Genomic DNA, 23,398 nt, shown 5'->3' on the forward strand with positions numbered 1-23,398 from the left:
GCCCACAGGATGATTGGCAGCTGAGAGAGGCCTTGGGACCTGCCTTGTAACTAGCGGCTTGTAAAGGCCTGAGGCCCTGCCCCCGCCGGGTGATTGATAGGAGGCGGCTCTGGTCCCGCCCCTCGGGGATGATTGGTAGGCAAGAGGGCTATAGCCCTGCCCCTCAGGGTGATTGGTAAGCGAGAGGGCTGTAGTCCCGCCCCTCGGGGTGATTGGTAGGGGAGGGGTTCTGATCCCGCCCCGCGAGCTGATTAAGGGAGGGCGGAACTGGGCCTTAGGAGGAGCAGGAACTAGGAAGCGGCCTGTGGAGTCCCGGGCCGGGCCGGATGGATTTGTTCGGGGACTTCCCGGAGCCGGATCCCTCGGCAGCAGGTGAGCGTGGCCCCACATTTTCCCGCCGCAGGGGGCCGCGGCCGGGCCCGAGATCTCCCAGCGGGCCCTGCGCCCCTCTGGGCGGGGCCAGCCTCAGCAACCACTACCCTCGCCCCTCCCGGCCGCGGCGTGAGGTGAAGCCCCCGGGCCTGCCCCGCTCGGCCGCGCGGGGTGACGCTCCTGGGCCCATCCCTGTGTGGCCGGGTCCTCCTGCGCCGCGCTCACCCTTAGTGCTGCGGAAGGCCGCGGCGCGCTCCTCGGGTCGGCCTAAGTTGCTGGTTGTGGCGGGCAGCCGTGGGCGAGGGGTGGGCAGCCTGAGACCTGCGGCCTCCGCAGCCCCTGCTCGCTGAGGAAGGCGGGCGGACGTACCGGTGGGTGGTGAGCCAGGGTCCGCCCCGCCACGGCTCTAGCCAGGGGACAGCTTCAGCCTGGCCCCCGCACCCGCCACCCCAGGGCGGGCGCAGACCCCAGCACCGACAGGTGCGACTGATCACGCCCTGAGGGTTGAATCTCGTCCTGCTGCCAACGGGATCCTGGCGCCTCCATCTCTGCGTCAGTGGCCCAGGGCTTGGCTTCGGCTGGGGGATCAGCCCGGGGCTGTTTGGTGTCGGGTAAAACTCCACTGCGCTGTGTGCGCGAGGAGAGGCAAAGTCAGAGAAGAGACATACTGTATAGCGTCCTTCTAGATTTGCGGGGGAGAAAGGAGAGAAGAGGCAGAAATATAAGGCAGGGAGGGAGCGAATGCAGGCTAGAGAGAGGTGGACATGGTCATTGAAGAAAACTCAAGGAAAAGGCACACTATGATTGAATGCAATGCTCCTCCTGCCATTTTAACACTCATGTTATGCTGACCTAATAAAACCACCTTGACGCGATAGAGTGTAGGGTGACTTAGAGCTGTCCCTGTCAGTGTAAACGCTGCATTGCTTAGGTTGCACCAAGTGTCTTCCAGGAGGTATCCCACATTGTCCATCCTGTGCACTCTGGTGAACATCCCTCCCCGTTAAAGGTGAACATCCCTCCCCGTTAAAGCCCTGGAAAGTTTTGAATTCGCTCTTCCTGTTTGCACAGTATGGAAACCTCATATCAAATGCTGGTGACTGCTGTACTTACCTACATGCCTCCAGCTTCCATCCAGGACACACCACACGATCCATTGTCTACAGCCAAGCTCTAAGATACAACCGCATTTGCTCCAATCCCTCAGACAGAGACAAGCACTACAAGATCTCGATCAAGCATTCTTAAAACTACAATACCCACCTGCTGAAGTGAAAAAACAGATTGACAGAGCCAGACGAGTATCCAGAAGTCACCTCCTACAAGACAGGCCCAACAAAGAAAATAACAGAACACCACTAGCTGTCACCTTCAGCCCCCAACTAAAACCTCTCCAGCGCATCATCAAAGATCTACAATCTATCCTGAAAGATGATCCCTCACTCTCACAGATCTTGGGAGACAGACCTGTCCTCGCTTACAGACAACCCCCCACCCTGAAGCAAATACTCACCAGCAACCATACACCACTGAACAAAAACACTGACCCAGGAACCTATCCTTGCAACAAAGCCCGATGCCAACTCTGTCCACATATCTATTCAAGTGACATCATCATAGGACCTAATCACATCAGCCATGCCATCAGGGGCTCGTTCACCTGCACATCTACCAATGTGATATGCCATCATGTGCCACCAATGCCCCTCTGCCATGTACATTGGCCAAACCGGGCAGTCTCTACTCAAAAGAATTAATGGACACAAATCTGACTGCAGGAATCATAACATTCAAAAACCAGTAGGAGAATACTTTAACCTGTCTGGTCACTCAATGACAGACCTGCAGGTGGCAATTTTGCAATAGAAAAGCTTCAAAAACAGACTCCAAGGAGAAACTGCTGAGCTTGAATTGATATGCAAACTAGATACAATCAACTTAGGCTTGAATAGAGACTGGGAATGGCTGAGCCATTACAAACATTGAATATATCTCCCCATGTAAGTATTCTCACACTTTTTATCAAACTGTCTGTACTGGGCTATCTTGATTATCACTTCAAAAGTTTTTTTTCCTCTTACTTAAATGGCCTCTCAGAGTTGGTAAGACAACTCCCACCTTTTCATGCTCTCTCTGTGTGTGTGTGTGTGTGTGTGTGTGTGTGTGTGTATACATATATATATATATATATATATATATATATATATATATATATATATATATATATATATATATATATATATATATCTCAATATATGTTCCATTCTATGCATCTGAAGAAGTGGGCTGTAGCCCACGAAAGCTTACGCTCAAATAAATTTGTTAGTCTCTAAGGTGCCACAAGTACTCCTGTTCTTTCTGCGGATACAGACTAACACGGCTGCTACTCTGAAACCTGTGTGGAGTCTGTGGTTGAATTCCTGGGTCTGTGGAGAGAGGAAGCTGTATAGGCACAACTCCACTCCAGCTGCAAGAACTTGCTCAGGGCATGGAGCAGAAGGGCTATGACAGGGACAGGCAGCTGTGCTGTGTAAAAAATCTGAAGAGCTGTGGCAGGCATAGCTGAAAGTAAGGGAGAAGTGTGGAGCTGCAGACATGCTGCTTCTATAAGGAGGAGGCTGGGGGTCAGGGTGGTGGTGAATAACTCCCCTGTTGAGCTCCTCTTATGTGTTTATAGAGCACAGCAAAATACTGAAGAGCAGTGCAGGATCCATGCTTTCTGACACAGATGGCTGGCTCACAGGTTACCAGAGCAGTTGAAAAGCAGCTGGAAACCTAATAGGATGCCCATGGAATGATACACTAGAGGGTAGGGATCGGATACAGAGGGACCTAGACAAATTAGAGGATTGGGCCAAAAAAAACCTGATGAGGTTCAACAAGGACAAGTGCAGAGTCCTGCACTTAGGACGGAAGAATCCCATACACTGCTACAGACTAGGGACCGAATGGCTAGGTAGCAGTTCTGCAGAAAAGGACCTAGGGGTCACAGTGGACGAGAAGCTGGATATGAGTCAACAGTGTGCTCTTGTTGCCAAGAAGGCTAACGGCATTTTGGGCTGTATAAGTAGGGGCATTGCCAGCAGATCGAGGAACGTGATCATTCCCCTTTATTCGACATTGGTGAGGCATCTGGAATACTGTGTCCAGTTTTGGGCCCCACACTACAAGAAGGATGTGGAAAAATTGGAAAGAGTTCAGCGGAGGGCAACAAAAATGATTAGGGGTCTGGAGCAAATGACTTATGAGGAGAGGCTGAGGGAACTGGGATTGTTTAGTCTCCAGAAGAGAAGAATGAGGGGGGATTTGATAGCAGCCTTCAACTACCTGAAGGGGGGTTCCAAAGAGGATGGAGCTCGGCTGTTCTCAGTGGTGGCAGATGACAGAACAAGGAGCAATGGTCTCAAGTTGCAGTGGGGGAGGTCCAGGTTGGATATTAGGAAAAACTATTTCACTAGGAAGGTGGTGAAACACTGGAATGCGTTACCTAGGGAGGTGGTGGAGTCTCCTTCCTTGGAGGTTTTTAAGGCCCGGCTTGACAAAGCCCTGGCTGGGATGATTTAGTTGGGAATTGGTCCTGCTTTGAGCAGGGGGTTGAACTAGATGACCTCTTGAGGTCCCTTCCAACCCTGATATTCTGTGATGGGATTGAGAAACTCGTAACGTGTGACGCTAAACCTGACCCTGTGAGGCATTAAAAACCCTTTCCAAAACACCTTTTGGTCTGTTGCACAGTGGGATAGCTACTCATGGTGCACCGATCTCTTTATTGATGCAAGAGCTGCTACTGTGGACACAAGGTGCATAGTGGGGGGGTGAGGCTCTGGCTGGGGGTGCATGCAGACTCTGGGTGGGGACAGGTTGGATAAAAATCAATGATTTTTTTAAATCAGATTTTTTTGATTGCTTTTTTCCTCAAAAAGCATATCTAAAGAGAAATACATTATAGCTCAGAAATATCTCATGGAATAGGGATTATAAATTTTATAGTACGAGACAAAATATTCATGTAACGTTTAAGAAAATTTGTAAATGAGTTCCAGTAGTTCATGGATTAGGGACCCAATTTTATGGGATTCCAGGGGCTTCTATACAGATTATTTAGATCTTTCTATCTACCCAATGGGACTCAGTGCTCAGTCTGGAAGATACCATCAGATAATGTTTTTTAAATAAATAATATATAGAGGTAAGAAATAACAGACCTCAACCCTATTGTCCCTCTGCAAATTTGTGTACACTGAATCAATCCCTTACCTCTCTCTAAAAGTGCAAAGTTTCAAAACGTTCAATGAATAGAAGATTGTTGGGGGCGGAATAGATCTGGACAAGAGGAGAAAAAGTCTGGAGATCAATGTGAGAAGGAAGGGGCAGGCAGTAGAAACAAAAGTGAAACTGTTTGAGCAGCATATTCCAGAAGTCTTGAGGTCTTTCTGAGTGTAGCCTTCATTGGTTTGAGAACTACCATACCATTCTCTCACTAGTAGGGAAAACCTATAATGGCAGCAGGCTGTAAAAGAGACCAAGTTTGGGAATATTTTAATGAAGTTCCTCTACCTGTGGGTAAGACAGGCATGCGTACAAAATGCAAACCGTGCAACAAAGAAATGCAAGGCTTGGTTACCCGAATGAAACAACATCATGAGAAGTGTTCCTTCTCAGGAGGAAGCTGTGTTGAAGATGATGAAAGGAACGTGTTTGAACATGCAGGATCTTCAGGTTGGTTAACTTTTTTATTTCATACTTCTTTCTTAAGGACTGCCTGTCTTCTTCCTTCTGGACTATTCTTGAATTCTCATGTTTGAGCAAAAAAAATATATAGTTGTTACTCTATGGTACTATAATTTTAGATGCAGTTGTGATTAAAAAAACAAATAGCTGAAATAGGCAGATCTTCCTTTTACAGTTTCACCTTTAAAGTAGTACTGAGTGTCAGTGACTGCAATGAGTAATACTAAATTAGCAGTATGGTAATAATAATTAAATAACTGCATTGACTTACTTTGTTTAGGAGAATCCATCCTCAACATACAGGATTCTGAAGACTATCCACCTTCAAGATCACCATTATATAATTTGAAAGTTATCTGCCAATGATAGTGTTTCAGTCACATCATGTATATCACATAGCCACAGTATATCACCTGTAGCAAAAAGAAAAGAAAGGGGGGGGGGGAAATCTGTCATGCAGAAACAACCATATATAAATTTGTGATAAGAACCAGTAGATTATAAAAGAGGTAATTGATGAAAAACTTGCCCGGTTTGTTTAGGCAACAAACTCTCCTTTCCGTATGATTGCGAATCTACACTTCATTAACATGGTTCGGTCATTAAGACCAGGATACAGTCCACCCAACAGAGCAGATGTCACAGGCAAATTGCTGGATAAAGTGTATGAAAGAGAAATTGAGCAGTGTGCAAAAGGTCTAGAGAATGAAATTGTTAACCTGAGTCTTGATGGGTGGAGCAATGTCCACAATAATCCTGTTGTATGTGCTTGTGGGACAACAGAAGAAGGGAATGTCTTCCTTTCAGAAACAATTGATACATCAGGAATTGCACAGGCAGCAGAATACTTACAAGAAGTAGCAGTAAAAACTGTCACAAACTGAAAAAAAATTAAAATGTCTAATATGCAGCTTGGTCACAGACAATGCTGCAAGTGTATCCAAGATGAGAAGAAATTATTTAGAAGAGAGTCCCAAGCTGATAACATAAGGTTGCAGTGTTCATTTGATGCACCTCCTAGCCAAAGACTGCAATGTTCCAGAAATAAAGGCTAATGTTGTTGAAATGGCAAAATACTTCCGTAACAACCATTTTGCAGCAGCTGCTCTGAAAAAAGTGGGAGGAACCAAGTGAACTCTCCCACAAGATGTGTGATGGAACTCAGTAGTGGACTGTTTTGAGCACTATATCAAGAACTGGCCTAATCTGATGACAGTTTGTGACCAAAAATCATGAAAAAAATAATGGCACTGTCACTACCAAAGTTCTCAACATTGGGTTTAAGAGAAATGTTGAACAGATGCGGAGTACCCTGAAGCCGATTTCTATAACCTTGAACAAAATGCAGGGAAATAGCTGTTTTATTGCTGATGCTGTTGACATTAGGAAGGAACTGAGTGAGATCTTAAAAAGAGAAATATGCAATAACAAAATTACAAGCCTTAAAAAACGACTGGGACTATTTCCAGCTCATTTTCTTGCAAATATTCTCAATACTCGGCACCAGGGTCAAACAGTAACTGCTGAAAAAGAGGAGTTGGCTATGACCTGGACATCCAGCAATCATCCCTCCATAATGCCAACTGTAATAAATTTCAGAGCTAAGGTGAACCATTCAAGAAATATGTTTGCTGATGATGTTTTAAAGAAAGTCACACCAGTGACTTTAAGCATTTGGATTCAGAGACTGTTGACGTGATATTCTCACTTTTAATAGCAGTAGCTTCTTCTGCCGGTGTAGAAAGAATATTTTTTCCTTTGGACTAATTCATTCCAAATTGAGAAATCGTTTGGGACCCGAAAAAGCAGGAAAGCTTGTTTTTCTTTTCCAGATTATGAACAATCTGGAAAATGAAGGTAAAGACAACTGAGTTAGCTACATAAGCTAATATTTAAGTTTCTCATGTTGAGATCATGGCTGACATAATCAATTTAACTTTTGTTTTTTTTTAAATGTTTCATTAACTATTTTAGTTAAACAATTGTAACAAAAACAAACCTGATTTTAAAAAACTTGAATGTTTAACTAAATTCAAAAATTCCTATGCTTATGTTAAAATATTATGTTTGCTGTTGAAGAAAAAAATCCAGAATATATAACGTTGTTTTAGTTAAATAAAACAATTTAAATGTCTGTCTGGTGATGTTCTCCTCCTAATACAGCATGGCAAGAAAATCCTCCAAATATTAATGACCGTTCACATCCCAGTGACTTCATAAATATCTGCTTCAATTACCTTTGGTAAATGAAATAACTAAACAATCATTCATTTTCTGATATAGCGGTAAAATTAATCTGAAAAGTTTTCAAAATAAATCACTTTAAAAATGTATAGTGTGTACCTTCTAAAAATGAAATCTACATCTATCTGTGAGTTGTGAAGAATATGTAGTAAGGTTATAACAACCAACAAGAATGCACTTTTATGTAGAAATCCATGATTAAATTGAGTCTTCCTGACTAGTGATTTAAATCAAATCCATCGTAGCTGGGGATGAGGGGTTTGGGATGCAGGAGGTTGCTCCGGGCTTGGATCAAAGGGTTTAGTGGGCAATCAGGGCAGAGGGTTGGGGTGCAGGGGTGCGCTCAGGGGTGCAGGATCCCACACCACTTACCTGAAGTGACTCCTGGAAACAGTGGCCTGTCCCCCCTCCAGCTCCCACATGGAGGCGGGGCCATGCTGCTCTGTGCACTGCCCTGTCTGCAGGAACCGCCCATTTGCCGTGGTTACCAGCCAATGGGAGCTGCAGAGCCTGCACTTGGGGTGGGGGCAGCATATAGAGCCCCCTGGCTGCCTCTGTTTCCAGGAGCCGTGCGGAGCTGCTGCACGCGCAGAACAAGGCAAGCTTCCAACCCCGCTCTCCAGCAGGAGCTTGCTGGCCAGATTAAAAAGTCCAACTGGCTGGATGCGGCCTGCAGGCCATAGTTTGCCCACCCCTTTGTTAGCATTATCCAATAAGAGTTAATGTCCTATTGGAATTTTCGGCATAATAATGTCCTCAAAATATCATCTGTTTTGACTCTCTTCAAAATTGTGGATGTTTGGGTTGGTGAAAGGGATGCTAAATGTTTAAATCAGTTCTTAACCTTTACTGCAGCCTGCACCCCTTTGGTTCTCAAAAATATGTTCTCGCACCCCTTATCAAAAAGCATTGAAGTAGGTCAGTTCTTTAACCTAGATATATCATAACTAAAATAAATATATAATTCTCTTTCATTCTATAATTTTACAGTTAAAATTTAATGCAGTAATCGTTTAAAAAATATATAATAATAAATACATAGGTTTGATGAAACAAAGTAGTTGTACTTTCATGCCTGTGCTTAATTTGTGTTTTCGATGATTTACCCTCTTAAAAAAAAATCTGGCATGTCTCGCACCCCTAGAAAGGGCATCTCGCACCCCAGGTTAAGAGCACTGGTTTAAATGTATGGGAAAATATGCATGTAAGTACTAGGCTTTTTTTTATCTGGCACTGATCTACCATAGTGTTAGATAACAACATAGAATAGTCCTACTTGGCTTGTAAATCTATTAATTTCTAAGGTATCTAGCCTGACCTGCATAACACAGGCCAAAGCACCTCACCTAATTCCTACATCAAGGCCATAACTCCCACTTCAGCTATAACACCTTTTAGAAAGATATCCTGTCTTAGCTTAAAGATGGCAAGTGATGGAGAATCCACCACATTCCTAGGTAAATTGTGCCAATGGCTAATTATCCTCACTTAACAATGTGCCTTATTTCTAGTCTGACTTGCCTAGCTTCAGCTTCCAATCATTGGATCTTGTTTTGCATTTTTCTGCTAAATTAGGGAGCTGACTGCTATCAGAAATCTCTCGTGCATGTACTTGTAGACTGTGATTAAGTTGCCTCTTAACCTTCTCTTTGATAAACTAAATAGATTAAGCTTTCAGACTGAAATAACTGACAAATCTCTGCAGTAACAGCTGTTATATCCTGGAGCAGTGCATTTATAAACTAGCGTTGTCATAGACAGAGAGGGGTTAACAATTCCATTCTGTGTGAATCACCCTGATGCTCTGGTCATATTGTTACTGTTTTCTGATGGGTTTCAGGGACTGAAGCACTGAAAGGAGGATCTTTGCTTTTTGATGATCTCCCACCATCCAGCAGCTCAGGTAAGGGGATATAGCCTTCTCCCACATGCCTGACCTTTCCCTGCTTACAAATGCTTCACTTCTTTTTCTACAATGGCTTGTCTAAAACCTATTTTTCACTTTGGTCACTAAATCAGTCTCCATCTTCGTGGCTAGGGATTTTTTTCATTTTTAGCTGAGAGGCTGGGAAATGTGTTAAATGTGCACACTATTTCATCTTCTGCAAGAGAGGCTAGAGAATCAAGACACTTTTGCGGGGAGGAGGGAGAATGATTTTTGTGAGCTTTTTTCCTGATACTGATCTAATCTTTTTGTCTCTCCCTCTACTTCCATTAGTTAAGCCATTCAATTTTCTGTTTCTTTCTAGTCCTTTTTGATTCTTTCCTTTTCCATTTCCTGTCTCTGCCTTCATGTCTCTCTGGGATATTCTAAGCGTCCATATTTTGTCTATGTAGTCAGTCAGTACTACTATTTCAATGCTGGCCATGGATGTGTGAGAACAAACTAATTTAAACAAATGTGCGTTGCCAGAGAGCCACCAGTGCATCTTATGCCCATTTGTGTGTCCCATTTCCACTTCCATATTTTGTCCCTTGCCAAGGCTCTGTTTTTTCTCTTCCTCCCATCCTGCCCAACAACAGAGTGAATAGGACATAATCCTAGAATATCAGGGTTGGAAGGGACCTCAGGAGGTCTAGTCCAACCCCCTGCTTAAAGCAGCACCAATCGCCAGACATATTTTTACCCCAGTTCCCTAAATGGCCCCCTCAAGGATTGAGCTCTCAACCCTGGGTTTAGCAAACCAATGCTCAAACCACTGAGCTATCCCTTCCCCCAAATCCTTACCAGTGTTTCTCTTGCCAGTATTGCTGGAGAAGCACCATGTGCAGGAAAAGCAGCACAAATGGGATTTATTGTAGAAATCTCTTTAAGAGAAATTTTAAAAAATAAAGTGGGAGAACATGGGATTTCCATAATCTGGTTTTGAATTAAAACCCTTGTTGGATGTATTAGAAATTGGTCTCTCCATAGTTCAGCCCCACAGCATCTGCCATGGTAGACACTTCTGCTATTGTCACTCTGCACATTTGGTATAAGCAAAATGTGTTGGGGAAATCCCCCATATAGTGAGTGTGGGTGTCTATGGATTTTTTGGTTTATGCTTAGTGTGCATATATAGCCTTTTGCACTAATGTTTATTAATATAAGAAAAATATCGTAGTACAAATTAAAAATGAGTCATTTTCAAAGGTGTTGCGCACCCACAGCTTCTCAGTAGCTTTGGAAAATCTGACCACTTATCACAAAATAATTTGGCCACATAATGGCTGCAGTGTCTGTACAAAATAAAAAATGAGGGAGGATTATACAAGATGGTGTAACAGCTTCTGTAGCCTGCCAAAACTCCTGTATGTGCATTTGTAAAAACTGTGGGTGAGTATTTAAGTGACACTTTGTTAACTTGGTGCTCTGTAGGGTCAGATTCTGCCCCTCTTAGTCATGTTGAGCGTACCTGATTATACACACAGTCCTACTGATTTAATGAGCATAAAGGGTGGAAGAATCCAACCCTTAGTCCTTTTTTCCATCATTTCTTTTATGGCAAATATTAGTTTTGATACCACATTTTATAGGAATTCAGAACTATTTTAATAACTTATTTGTATAATTATTGGTGTGGTTTTGTATTGTGTACCCATTGTGAAATATATTGGTGATTTACTAGAAGTCATTAAATCCACTTTACTGGGTGTGTATTTTGTCAAGAAAAATAAACATGTAAACGTATCCCAGACAGGATTTGAGCTCAAGGCCAACTGCTTCCTTAAGTGCATATGCATTTCAGGTGTTCTGATAAGTCACCAGAGTGATACTCCTGGGGAATTCTGTGCATCTGCGGACACGCATAATTCATCTGTCTCGCATTCTTTTGTAGTTTCCTGCATAAAAAATATTTTGCCTAAGAAGTGCTGTACTTCTAATCTGCTGTGGTGCCAGAACAGCCAGCTGTGTTCATGCCTGCTGTTCTAGTGCCACAGCGGCCTCTGGTGGGCAAAAGGCACAATTGCAGCACTTCTTAGGCAAAATGTATCTTATGCAGGAAAATACAAAATTCTATGCCCAGTGCTGCAGAATTCCTCCAGGAGTAGGGTTCATCACAGCACCCTGCCTACGGAGCCAGGTTAGGACAAAGTGGGACACACAAGGCTGCTGGGGGGTGTCACAGACTGGGGTTCAGTATGTCCTGTTCTCTCCCTCCCCAACTAGCCAGACTGGAGCATGGACTAGTGGGGTGACAGTGTTGAGCCTGGGTATGGGGGAGGGGGGCTGCAGAGAGCCAGCGGGATGAGAGGTGCAGGGACAGGGGCAGATGTGCCTGATTGAATGGGAGAAGCTTGGGGTCAGCCTGGGTCTGCATGGGGGAGGCTTCCCAACACCCTAACAATCCCACCCTTCCGTGCCTTCCCCCCCAAGAAAAACCTCACACCTAGCACCCTCCAGATTCACTCCTAGGCTCCTTCCCTCTCCCTCAGCTCTTCCATTACTCCTGCCTCCACCGAGCCTGTGTACTGCTTCTGACAGGTGCAGGAAATACAGTTCTGTATTGTAATTTAAATGAATTACACAAAGTTCTGTATTAATATGCCTTGTAAGGAATATGTCAAAAAAATTACCAGAATCTTTTTTTCTTTTTTTGGTCTGTATTGTTACAGACATGCTTGCTGACAGATATTTTGAAATAAATTACCCAAATAATTGTAACTAGCATGATTATATTGTTGTTTTGACAAAATATGGAGAATTTTTAATGTCTTGGTGCAGAATTCCCCCAGGAGTAAGAGAGAGCCCAAATAAGTTGAATTGGTCATTGTTTTGTTAGTTCAACAGTAAGTAGAAAAGACTCCCTTTTGGTCATATATTTTTTCTTCCCATTAAAATGACTGTGGGAGATCTGCACAGAATTATAACCTGAATAACATGCTGAGGTATGACCTACTTCAGGCAATTCACTGGAGTTCATTTCCAGTGTAAATATATATTGTCGTAGTTGTAATGTTTTTCTACCCTCTAACTTAGTTAGGCCCCAATTGTGCAAAGACTTAAACCTGACTAACATTACACATCATGAGTAGTGCCATAAAGTCAATCAGACAAGTCACATTCCTTAAAGTTAAGCATGTGTAAGCTTTCATTATAGTGGCTAAGGTCCACTCCTGCATTCTTTGAACTCCATACCATATTCGCATAACTAAAAAGAAATATCTCTACAAGAAGTCGTCTTCTGTTTGTTTTGAAGTTAACCAATAATCAGTTGAGGCTGAACATTTTTAAGGGGATATCACCAACTTGAAAAATCCCATTTCTGCCTGAAGAAGGTTTTTTTTATTTTACCTGTTGTAGTTACAAGTAACAAATAGGATTATTGTAACTGGGTGAAGTTAAGATTTTTTTCTCTTTTTAGTTTTTGTGCTTTTTACAGCACTTTGTATAGTCCGCTTTGCTGTTTCCCCCCATATAGCTATATTTACCTTGCTGAAAATATCTTCAAACACCAAAAGAGGAGCAGAAAAACTCTTGAATTTTTAAAAAATAAATAATCTGCACCTATTATTTAAAAGGTGCTCACTGGAGTTTTTTAAAATAGTCAGCATTGCAGTATTTGTTTGATAGGATTCCTTTCTCCAAGTAACATATTGTGAATAATCATGAGGTCGTAGCTCTTAATCATACATGACATCAGATGGTTGTAAGGACATGAACATCTACTAGCTATTTGCTGTGAACTGAAAGCCACGGGCTTCCAGCATCTTAGAAATGCTCGGTAGGGTAGATGGATGTGGTTCAGAAGAAAAAGCCCTGGTTAGTAGAAAAGGAAGAGAGCAAAATGGGAGAAGAACTGAGGTGTACTTCAGATCTGTGAGGAATTCAAAGTACTTAGAACATCAGTGATAAAGATGCAGATTTCTTCAGTTTGCCATTTCAGTGTCTCCTCTGCTAATGGCCATTGGTCTGCATGTAAATACTTAGCAGTGTTATCTGAAATAACCTAATAGAATCTCTGCCCCTTCATTTCCTACAATATCGAAGGTTTCTAAATGAATCATTTTAACTCTTGTAAATCAGAAGTGCTTTAGCTAGAAATGCTTACAAAGGAGTTCTGACTATTTCCAGGAAAGTGGCAGTTTCTGTCTTGTGCAGTAACAGCCTATAGTTAGGGTGGAGGGGTTCATTTGGGGCAAGGATTGTTCTAGAATAATGGGGCATTCCTTTTCTTCCTGTAAATAATTTTTCAAGTGTGTTCTGACTCTGCTCTGATGTGTTTTAGGGAAAGAAGCACAAACAGGGCCTTTGCTTTTTGATGATCTTCCACCCGTCAGCAGTGCTGACTCAGGTATGAGGACTCTAATCATTGTCTTGGCATCTGCCTAGCTTGTTTGCATCAGCATCTCTTCTCACACTGAGATTTTGTGTAAACCTTTTTTATTATACATAAGTATAAGATAAACATGTAGATATTCTGGAAGATTTTGAGTGTCCATCTTCTTCCTCCTCACTCATTTCTTCAACTAATATAAATGGCTATCTTCATATGGATCTTTCATATTTTTTGAAATGTTAACATCGGGCATATTAAAAACATCAACATAAGGCCTAGGGCCTCCCACTGTCTGCTAATCATTGTTTTATATCTTGGAGAGGTACACGTTTAAACTGATCTGGTCTGAGTAAGCTGACATTTTGTAGCCTTCACACATCTGTTGGACATGATCAGAATTCTGCTCATGGGGTTGAGGCACTCAATTTACATTTGTTGACTGTTTTCTTGTGTTTCCGGGACAGGAGGACCTTTGCTCTTTGATGATCTCCCACCAGCCAGCAGTGGTGACTCAGGTAAGGGACTTGTAACAGCCTTCATGAGGGTCCCTCCATACATGTCTTTTCTCATGGAATTTGTCAACTTAGCTTGTCATACTGGGATTGTGATTCATCTTGTTCTTTCCAACAAACTTGCCTGTATCTTGGTGAGTATTTGGGCTCTTGTACTGGTAGTGGAGACTTATTCATGTAACTAAAAGTCTAAGGTTTCAGAATAGCAGCCGTGTTAGTCTGTATCCGCAAAAAGAACAGGAGTACTTGTGGCACCTTAGAGACTAACAAATTTATTAGAGCATAAGCTTTCGTGGACTACAGCCCATCCGAAGAAGTGGGCTGTAGTCCACGAAAGCTTATGCTCTAATAAATTTGTTAGTCTCTAAGGTGCCACAAGTACTCCTGTTATTTTTTGCTAAAAATCTAAGTTCATCAAACATGGGTCTATCTGCAGAAGTACGTACATGCATCAGTTCCTGCTAGCTGACTCCATAACATCTCTGATGTCCTTGAAAGACTGCAGATAATGGGTTTTATAATACAGTAGTTCTCAACCAGGGGTATGCAGAGGTCTTCCAGGAAGTACATCAACTCCTCTAGATATTTGTCTAGTTTTACAACAGGCTACATAAAAAGCACTAGCAAAGTCAGTACAAACTAACATTTCATACAGACAATGACTTGTTTATACACTGAAATGTAAGTACAATATTTATATTCCAATTGATTTATTTGATAATTATATGGCAAAAATGAGAAAATAAGCAATGTTTCAGTACTAGTGTGCTGTGACACTTTTGTATTTTTATGTCGGATTTTGTAAGCAAGCACTTTTAAAGTGAGGTGAAATTTGGGGGTACAGAAGACAAATCAGACTCCTGAAGGGGGTACAGTAGTCTGGAAAGGTTGAGAGCCACTGTTGTACTATAAGCTTTTTGGAGGTTGGAGTGAACTTAGGGCTCTCTAAAGTGAAAAGTGTAAAGAGCACTTGCTATAGTTACACAGGCTGCAGTTAAGCACTATACAAGCTTCTTACAGCATTGCCACTGTGACTTGATCCTGGCCAAAACTGCCTACTGCTGTTAGAGTAACTTAAAGCTAGACTGCCAGATTTGCCAAATTTTCATCATGTACACAGCTAGTCATTAGGGACTAGGAGGAGACTCATTCTATGAGCACTGAATCCACTGTCACTTCAGATTCCATGCTAATTATGTTTCTACCTCATCACTCCTGACTTTATTTTGTAATCCATCCTGTCTCTTATATATCTTCTTTCTTTCTATATCTTTCTGTTCTAGAAAGTAGTAACCATCCTTTTCATGCATGATAGACTTGTTGCAAAAACTAGAAATTCCTCTGCTTCAAACTTTTGGTTTTAACATATCGAAGCATTCAACCCAGATCAGTCTGGTAACTAGGAAACTAATGACAAGGCCAAAGTGGGGGAGAGGGGAGTCTGCCAACCAAAATTTACCAGACTGTAGTAGTACTGTAGGTCCGTAATACTTCAGTGTAAAAGGAATTGTTCTCTTCAATGTAAGAGGTGAGTGATTCCCATAAATAAAAACAGAAAAGGGCAGAAAACACTTCTGCAAAGTCTTCAGATATCTGTATTTTTGCTGTCTTCTAGCTTCACGCATCACTGAGCAGGTCTCAGCAGTAGGGAATCATGGGAAAGGAGAGAAGAGGAAAGTCTCAGAGGAAGAGAAGAACGGCCGTGAAGAACTTGTGGAAAAGAAAGTTTGTAAAGGTTTTCAGACAGTTTGAAAACAAATGTACTCTGTTTTGTACTCTTTACGTTGGGTTGAGTAAGTCCAGATCAAAGCTGATCTCTGGTTCCTCAGTACACTTTCTATGGTTATTCTAAGAAATGAAGTGTGTTGCCTGCTGGCAGAGTTCATACTTAGATCCCAGAGTTTGGATGCATCCCCTAAGTATGTTCTTATTAATTTGGGAGGCTATTAGCAGTTGTGATGAACCAGCCCAGAAGTATAATAGTGGGTACTTTCACAACCGTGCATAGACCTACAGTCAGAGCACAAGTCCTGGAGTAGCAGATGTGGAAGTGACTGACTCCTGGCAGAGTGGTTCAGACCACCTTGCCGCGCTAACATCTTGTCACTCCATCAAATGGTTGCAATAAAAAGAGAACTCCTGAGAAAAATGGCTTAACCTTTCACATCTGGCTTGCTTGCTTTTTGGTGCAGATGTGTAAGACAAAGTAGTGATACAGATTTCCTAACATTGCACTAGGCTTTGAGAACTGGATGTGTACAGTAGGTTCAAACTAAGAAAGATAAATTTGATTGAAACAACATTTGGTTTAGCGTTTTTATCGTTAGCAGCCTCATTACAGATTTACTGTTTCATCAAGAGCAGGAGTCTCAAACTCAGTTTACCTTAGGGCCAGTGCCAGTCCTCAGATCCTCCCAGGAGGCCAATGTCACTCATGCCGCCCAGAACCCACCCCCCCAAAACTCTGCCCTCCCACCTGCCTAAGGCTCTGGGATGGAGTTTGGTTGGGGGTGGGGGTGCAGGCTTAGGTCAGGGGTGCAGTGCTTGCCTGGGGCTCCGGGGCATGCCAGGGGGCCTCTGTGCGCTTCTGCCTCCAGGCACCGCCCCCACAGCATCCCATTGGCCGCAGGGGCAGTCGGGGCAGGAGCAGCGTGTGGAGGCACAGCCCCACCCTGCCCCTGGGCCGCAGGGAGGCGCTGGCAGCCACTGGAGCGAGCAGGCAGACGCTGCTCAGCTCCACTGCACTGCCAGGGCCCCTGAGGGGGGCAGCAGGTGTGGCCAAGGGAGAGACCCTGCCCCAAAACTGCTGGAGCCCCACGGGCCACATTGGGGAGGCTTGCAGGCCGCAGATGGGAGTTTGAGACCCCTGATCAAGAGAGTTTCCATGGAGTGCATCCCTCTCCTGGTCGTGCAATATCCCAGTCTGATGTAGCTTTAGCACTCAAGCTTGGTTGCCCTGATTCAAAAGGATGCAAACTGCCTTACAGTTTCCGATGTTGGGGTCACTTAATACTAGTGTCACAAAGCATGTCACTTTCAGCAAAAGGTTCCAAAAGCTGACCCTTTTTTAAAAAAAACCTTTAATTTCAAGTACAGCCCATGTAGGGCAAGACATGCTTCTTGTCATGGTACCATGGGATTTTCAGAATCTTGCATAGAGCAAAATGATCACAAGTTTGTAAATCAGGCTTAGGAGACAGAGGCGTTTCATGTGTGTAATCTTGCTTTGTTTCTCACTAGCATCTGGAGGCATCTTTGGACTGAAAGGTTATATGGCAGAGAGGAAAGGTGAACGAGAGGAAATGCAGGATGCACATGTCATCTTGAATGACCTCACTGAGGAGTGCAGACCCCTTCCCCCTCAAATGTAAGTAGGCCACACCTCTGGGGCCAGGGAGTAACATTGTAGTAGAATGGAGTCATGACAAGAAGATGAAAGAGCTCCCATTAACTTTGCCTGAGCTCTTGACAATGATCCCTCACTCCGAGCAACTACTGCTCATGACTAAATATTGCTTTGTGTGGTGGCATGGGTGATCTGGATTGTATTCCTAGCTCTGCCACTGACATTGAGAAAATCATGTAAGGTTTGGTGATGCAAAAGGTACCTCATTTGTTAGGTGGTCCACATCAGGTGCCTAAGACCTGACTTTTTTCTTTTTATTTATTTATTTTCCCCATGAAGTCCTGAGTACCCACCACTCCTGTTGACTTCAGTAGAAGTCAACTCCTCCTTGTACCTCTGGATATCAGACCCAAGATACTTGAAGGCTCTGAAATTGAGTATAGCTGTTTAAGCCTTGCCTTTGGGGTTTCACAACAGTTAAAATCCCAATTGTGGCAGTGATGAGGAGCTTGGATACTTGTAGAAGAGAAGCCATCAGGTATCAAACACTCAATTTAAATTAACTATACCTTTCAGATGATTAGAGGGGAAGTGGTGGAATGTATCATTTTTAAAAACAACACGGACAGGCCATAAAAGATTATTTAAAAACATTATTTTAAAGCTAAATATGTGATCTAAAGCTTGTAGACCAAAAGGCAATTTGAAAATAGTATGTCCCCATGTGTCTTGTGTATTGCACAGCTATGTTGCACTGGCATCTGTGAATAGCAAATTCTGAAATTGTTGGAGAGAGGTTCCAGAGTTGAAGTGCCCATGAGGTGGAATGTTTATCTGCTGTTAAATGTAGCTGGGGGCCAAAGCCTCTTTTCCTTTCCTTCATTTCCTGGGGAAGGTGGGGAAACTTTTAGTACTCATACATGCTAGCTCTACACTTTTTAGAGGAAACACTGCATTTTCTTTTCCAATACAGGTTGGGAGAGGTGCTAGGGACACAAGCCTCTTTACTAAATCTTAGCTTCTGGTTGATACCCGCCGTTTCACAGCTAGTTTACATTAATGTTTCTTCCTTTGCAGAACCCGTGTCTCATACTTTGCCGTTTTTGATGGCCATGGGGGAGTTCGAGCTTCAAAATTTGCAGCACAGAATCTGCACCAAAACCTGATTAGGAAATTTCCTAAAGGTAAGAGAGGGCCATGTGGGAGCATGTGCATCATCTTTCATTCCTTATGACTTGTGCTGTGGTGTGTCCACTAAGAAATGACTTTGGACAGCCAGAGTCAGGGACATAGATGTGTGTGGAGTATTGGGCGGTCATGCCTCTAGGCTGTAGATAGGTGAGGTGTGATAAGTTGTTGAGCAGATTTGTGAGGTTATCAAGCCAAAAGCCATAACAGTGTTAGCTAGATTAGGCAAGTTCTATGAAATAGCCAGAGCAGATCTGTGAATATGGCTGAGGAAAATAATAGCGTTACAATAGGTGTCCCTTGTCTTCAAGGGTGAATAACTAGGCTATGTTATACAAACTGGCCATGTGCTTTTATACCTGAATCTTTGGCAGTTGGGCACATGGGCCATGTCTGCCCTACGTAAGTAACATGCGTGCAGTGTCACCTGTTTATGCATGTCAGACAAGTGAGGAAGGGGGCAGGGATTAGATGAGCATGGTGTTTCAAAAGGAGCATGCGCCACTTTCTCTTGTGACAGGAGAGGTAGTCAGTGTGGAGAAAACAGTGAAGAGATGCCTTCTGGACTCTTTCAAACATACAGATGAGGAGTTCCTGAAGCAGGCCTCCAGTCAGTAAGTATAAATGTCCTCCAGAGCTACTTGTAACTATTAAAAATGTTTCTCTCTCCCAGACCCCAATTCTGAGTTGTACCTCCTGAGTGGTACAGCCAGAAGGTGCAACTCCTACATTGGGGCAAACAACATAAGAATGGCCTTACTGGGTCAGACCAAACGTCCATCCAGCCCAGTATCCTGTCTACCGACAGTGGCCAATGCCAGGGGCCCCAGAGGGAGTGAACCTAACAGGTAATGATCAAGTGATCTCTCTCCTGTTGTCCATCACCACCCTCTGACAGAGGCTAGGGACACCATTCCTTACCCATCCTGGCTAATAGCCATTAATGGACTTAATCTCCAAGAATTTATCCAGTTCTCTTTTAAACCCTATTATAGTCCTAGCTTTCACAACCTCCTCAGGCAAGGAGTTCCACAAGTTGACTGTGTGCTGTGTGAAGAACTTCCTTTTATTTGTTTTAAACCTGCTGTCCATTACTTTCATTTGGTGGCCTCTAGTTCTTCTATTATGGGAACAAGCAAATAACTTTTCCTTATTCACTTTCTCCACATCACTCATGATTTTATATACCTCTATCATATTCCCCCCCCTTAGTCTCCTCTTTTCTAAGCTGAAAAGTCCTAGCCTCTTTAATCTCTCCTCATATGGGACCCGTTCCAAACCCCTAATCATTTTAGTTGCCTTTCTCTGAACCTTTTCTAATGCCAGCATATCTTTTTTTGAGATGAGACCACATCTGTATGCAGTGCAGTATTCAAGATGTGGGCATACCATGGATTTATATAAGGGCAAGAAGATATTCTGCGTCTTTTTCTCTATCCCTTTTTTTTTAATGATTCCTAACATCCTGTTTGCTTTTTTGACCACTGCTGCACACTGCCTGGACGTCTTCTGAGAACTATCCACGATGACTCCAAGATCTCTTTCCTGATTAGTTGTAGCTAAAATAGCCCCCATCATATTGTATGTATAGTTGGGGTTATATTTCCCAATGTGCATTACTTTACATTTATCCACATTAAATTTCATTTGCCATTTTGTTGCCCAATCACTTAGTTTTGTGAGATCTTTTTGAAGTTCTTCACAGTCTGCTTTGGTCTTAACTATCTTGAGCAGTTTATTATCATCTGCAAACTTTGCTACCTCACTTTTTACCCCTTTCTCCAGATCAGTTATGAATAAGTTGAATAGGATTGGTCCTAGGACTGACCCTTGGGGATCACCACTCCATTCTGAAAAGTCATCATCGCTCCTTGCCAAGAGTCCAGTTGGCCCATATGCAAGTTGGAGCAACATCCTTCAATGGCTGCTGATAGGCTGGCAGAGTGGCCATATGAGCTGGAGTGTAGTGCGCTCCAGCCCTGCCCCCCTACGCTACAGGTTGTACAGGACAGCAACATAGGGCTACCCTACGCTGTAAGGGTAAGACCAGGATTGCCATGGGGAGTGAAGTATTACAGGGCCAGAATGTGAGCCAAAACTGGCCTCTGTCCCTCTCTTCTATAGCACCTTTTGTGACCTGTATCCAAGGAGATCTTGCATATTACTAAAATAACAGAAACAACAAGGAGTCTGGTGGCACCTTAAAGCCTAACAGATTTATTTGGGCATAAGCTTTCGTGGGTAAAAAACCACTTCAGTGAAAGCAATAGTTTTTTAACTTAAATCTGCAAGCTCATAACATGACAGAGTGGCATGTTCGTAGCACAAGGAATTCCAGATATTCAGGGAGTTCTGCATCGCCCTCTATCCAGAATTCAGGTGGCTACCAGCAGATATACTCCCACATAAAGCAATGCACATGATCAAGGATTCTAGTGAACCACTGAGATTTTTTTTTTTTTTCATGCCTTAAGTTATGTAGTTAACATGGGACAGGCAGATAAAAGTTTACTAGTTAAATCTTGCATTATTTTCAAGACTGCTTTCTAAAGCAGTGGTCCTCAACCAGGGGTCCGGGACCCCCTGGGGGACAGTGATCAGGTTTCAGGGGGTCTGCCAAACAGGGCTGGCATTAGACTTAATGGGCCTAGGGCAGAAAGCCGAAGCCCCACCGCATGGGATTGAAGCCTGGGGCCTTGCCACCCTGGGCTGAAGCCGAAGACTGAGCAACTTAGCTTCACAGCGCTCCCTGTGGTGTGGGGCCACGAGTAATTGACCTACTTGTTACCCCTAACGCCGACCCTGGCTTTTATATGCAGGAAAACAGTTACTGTGGTGGGCCGTGGAGTTCTTATAGCATGTTGGGCGGGCCTCAAAAAGAAAAGGGTTGAGAACCCGTCCTCTAAAGGATGAATGGGTCTGATGGTTAATGACTAATATTTGAATCATCCTTCTAATTGACTATACTTCTTTTTAGCTTTGTTCTAATGGAGACTTATTTTCCTTGAGGAAAAACACAGCCTATCCCCACGTGTGGGGGGAGGGGGAATCTAACACTTTGAGATGTCGCCATGTATCGCTTTATACTTAAGCTTGGCTACCAGCCTTGTATAGCCTTTCCATTTAATAACTTTTCATCTATAACATAGCTGGAGAGAATATCAATACATTCAGCAATGAGCTTAGAAATTTCACTTCTTGTGTATCACATCACAGACCAAACTCTCGCTCAGCCCTCTAACCCTAACCAGTTAAACAAAACAAACATTACCAGTGTAGGCACAAAAAAGTACTAACAGAATTCGTTAAAACAATTATTTGGTATCTTTCCCAAACCTGTGTGTGTATTTTAAAAAACAAACAAACAAAAAAAACACTTCATCTAACCTTTCAGAGTAGCAGCCGTGTTAGTCTGTATCCGCAAAAAGAACAGGAGAACTTGTGGCACTTTAGAGACTAACAAATTTATTAGAGCATAAGCTTTCGTGGACTACAGCCCACTTCTTCGGATGATGCATCCGAAGAAGTGGGCTGTAGTCCACGAAAGCTTATGCTCTAATAAATTTGTTAGTCTCTAAAGTGCCACAAGTTCTCCTGTTCTTTCATCTAACCTGTATATATTATATTCTGTAATCTACAGGCTGCATTGCAAACTTGTTAGTTATAATATCAGCATGTTGAAATTATGGAGAAATTTAATTAGGCTCATCAGCCTCAGGAACACTCAATGAAAGATGATTTATGAACAGATAAGTTTAAGAAATGACACTCAAAATTGCTGTACTGTTATATCTGGTCCACAATAAGGAAAACAGTGCTGCAGCTATAATGCAAGCAGCATTTCTGATTTTACACAGTGCTGTCCAGACACCAGTTGAACTACAGCAAGCCAAATGTCAGGAACACAACTTAAACGGGGTGGGGATTGCTGAAGCTGGAGGATGGTGGGTACTGTGGGTGCTGAGTTGAAATAGTATGGGTGAGGAATACCAGGTATGAGGGTAGAGGGGAAGAGTGAGTAGATTGCACAATCTCCTCTGTTACTATTTAGTTCCTCACCATCCACCTGCCCTGCACTCTGTGGAAGTTGCCAGTTAGGGAGAACTTCCATTATTTTTTAGGCACTGAGAGCTAGGCAGTTACTGTGAAACTGGTTCTGTCATACCCTTAAATGTGTTTCCCTGGAGTTGAGTGTAGCATAGGATGGGAGGAGAAGAAAAACAGGGTCAGGTTCCAGCAGCTGCGGAGAGGTAGCTCTTACCTGCAGCCATCCCTGAGAACCCCACCTCGGGGGTGCTACCCCACAGTTAGAAATTGCTGCTCTGTTGCTAATCTGTCTTCATCTTCGTATGTATCTTGTCTATAAACCTGTTTTATATAATTAATTTAACAAAAACCTGTGAGCAAAACGGGGAGAACTCCCAAACAGAAGCTTGGTGTTTTGGGGCTAGCTGACTTCTGAATGCCTTGCAATGGAGGCATCCTTTGCAGGGTTCTCTGAACCTTTTGAAATAGAACCTCTAACAAAAACTAGCTTTTTCCATTGTAACCTTATTTCTGGTGCCTTCAGGAAGCCTGCCTGGAAGGATGGTTCCACAGCAACCTGTGTCCTGGCTGTAGATAATATCCTTTACATTGCCAACCTTGGAGACAGCCGGGTAAGTAGCACTGAGAAACCTACTACATAGATTTTAATTGTATAACGTCCCCAGTACCTACAGGTATTGATCTCCCCAACCACACAA

At 43.1% G+C, this 23,398-nt stretch overlaps 1 protein-coding gene across 8 annotated transcripts in view; it reads left to right on the forward strand.

Moving 5' to 3' along the window:
• The first annotated feature begins 214 nt into the window (after positions 1 to 214).
• The window catches only part of ILKAP (ILK associated serine/threonine phosphatase), a 39,132-nt gene continuing 15,948 nt past the window's right edge, over positions 215 to 23,398 (forward strand). Inside the window, exons 1-11 of one of the 8 annotated variants that reach the window (XM_065556247.1) lie at positions 229 to 372; positions 1,444 to 2,372; positions 5,384 to 6,960; positions 9,188 to 9,250; positions 13,557 to 13,621; positions 14,065 to 14,122; positions 15,735 to 15,854; positions 17,360 to 17,486; positions 18,543 to 18,649; positions 19,174 to 19,267; positions 23,224 to 23,311. In XM_065556247.1, coding sequence (XP_065412319.1) covers positions 6,939 to 6,960; positions 9,188 to 9,250; positions 13,557 to 13,621; positions 14,065 to 14,122; positions 15,735 to 15,854; positions 17,360 to 17,486; positions 18,543 to 18,649; positions 19,174 to 19,267; positions 23,224 to 23,311 — 744 coding nt within the window. In that variant the 5' untranslated portion in view covers positions 229 to 372; positions 1,444 to 2,372; positions 5,384 to 6,938. Of the gene's footprint in view, positions 373 to 858; positions 2,373 to 2,729; positions 5,092 to 5,383; positions 6,961 to 7,358; positions 8,805 to 9,187; positions 9,251 to 13,556; positions 13,623 to 14,064; positions 14,123 to 15,734; positions 15,855 to 17,359; positions 17,487 to 18,542; positions 18,650 to 19,173; positions 19,268 to 23,223; positions 23,312 to 23,398 lie in introns of those variants that run through there. The other 7 variants (XM_065556246.1, XM_065556248.1, XM_065556244.1 and 4 more) reach the window with 7 other exon arrangements.

The sequence above is a fragment of the Chrysemys picta genome, chromosome 9, assembly GCF_011386835.1.
Source record: "Chrysemys picta bellii isolate R12L10 chromosome 9, ASM1138683v2, whole genome shotgun sequence".
Classification (NCBI taxonomy): domain Eukaryota; kingdom Metazoa; phylum Chordata; order Testudines; family Emydidae; genus Chrysemys; species Chrysemys picta.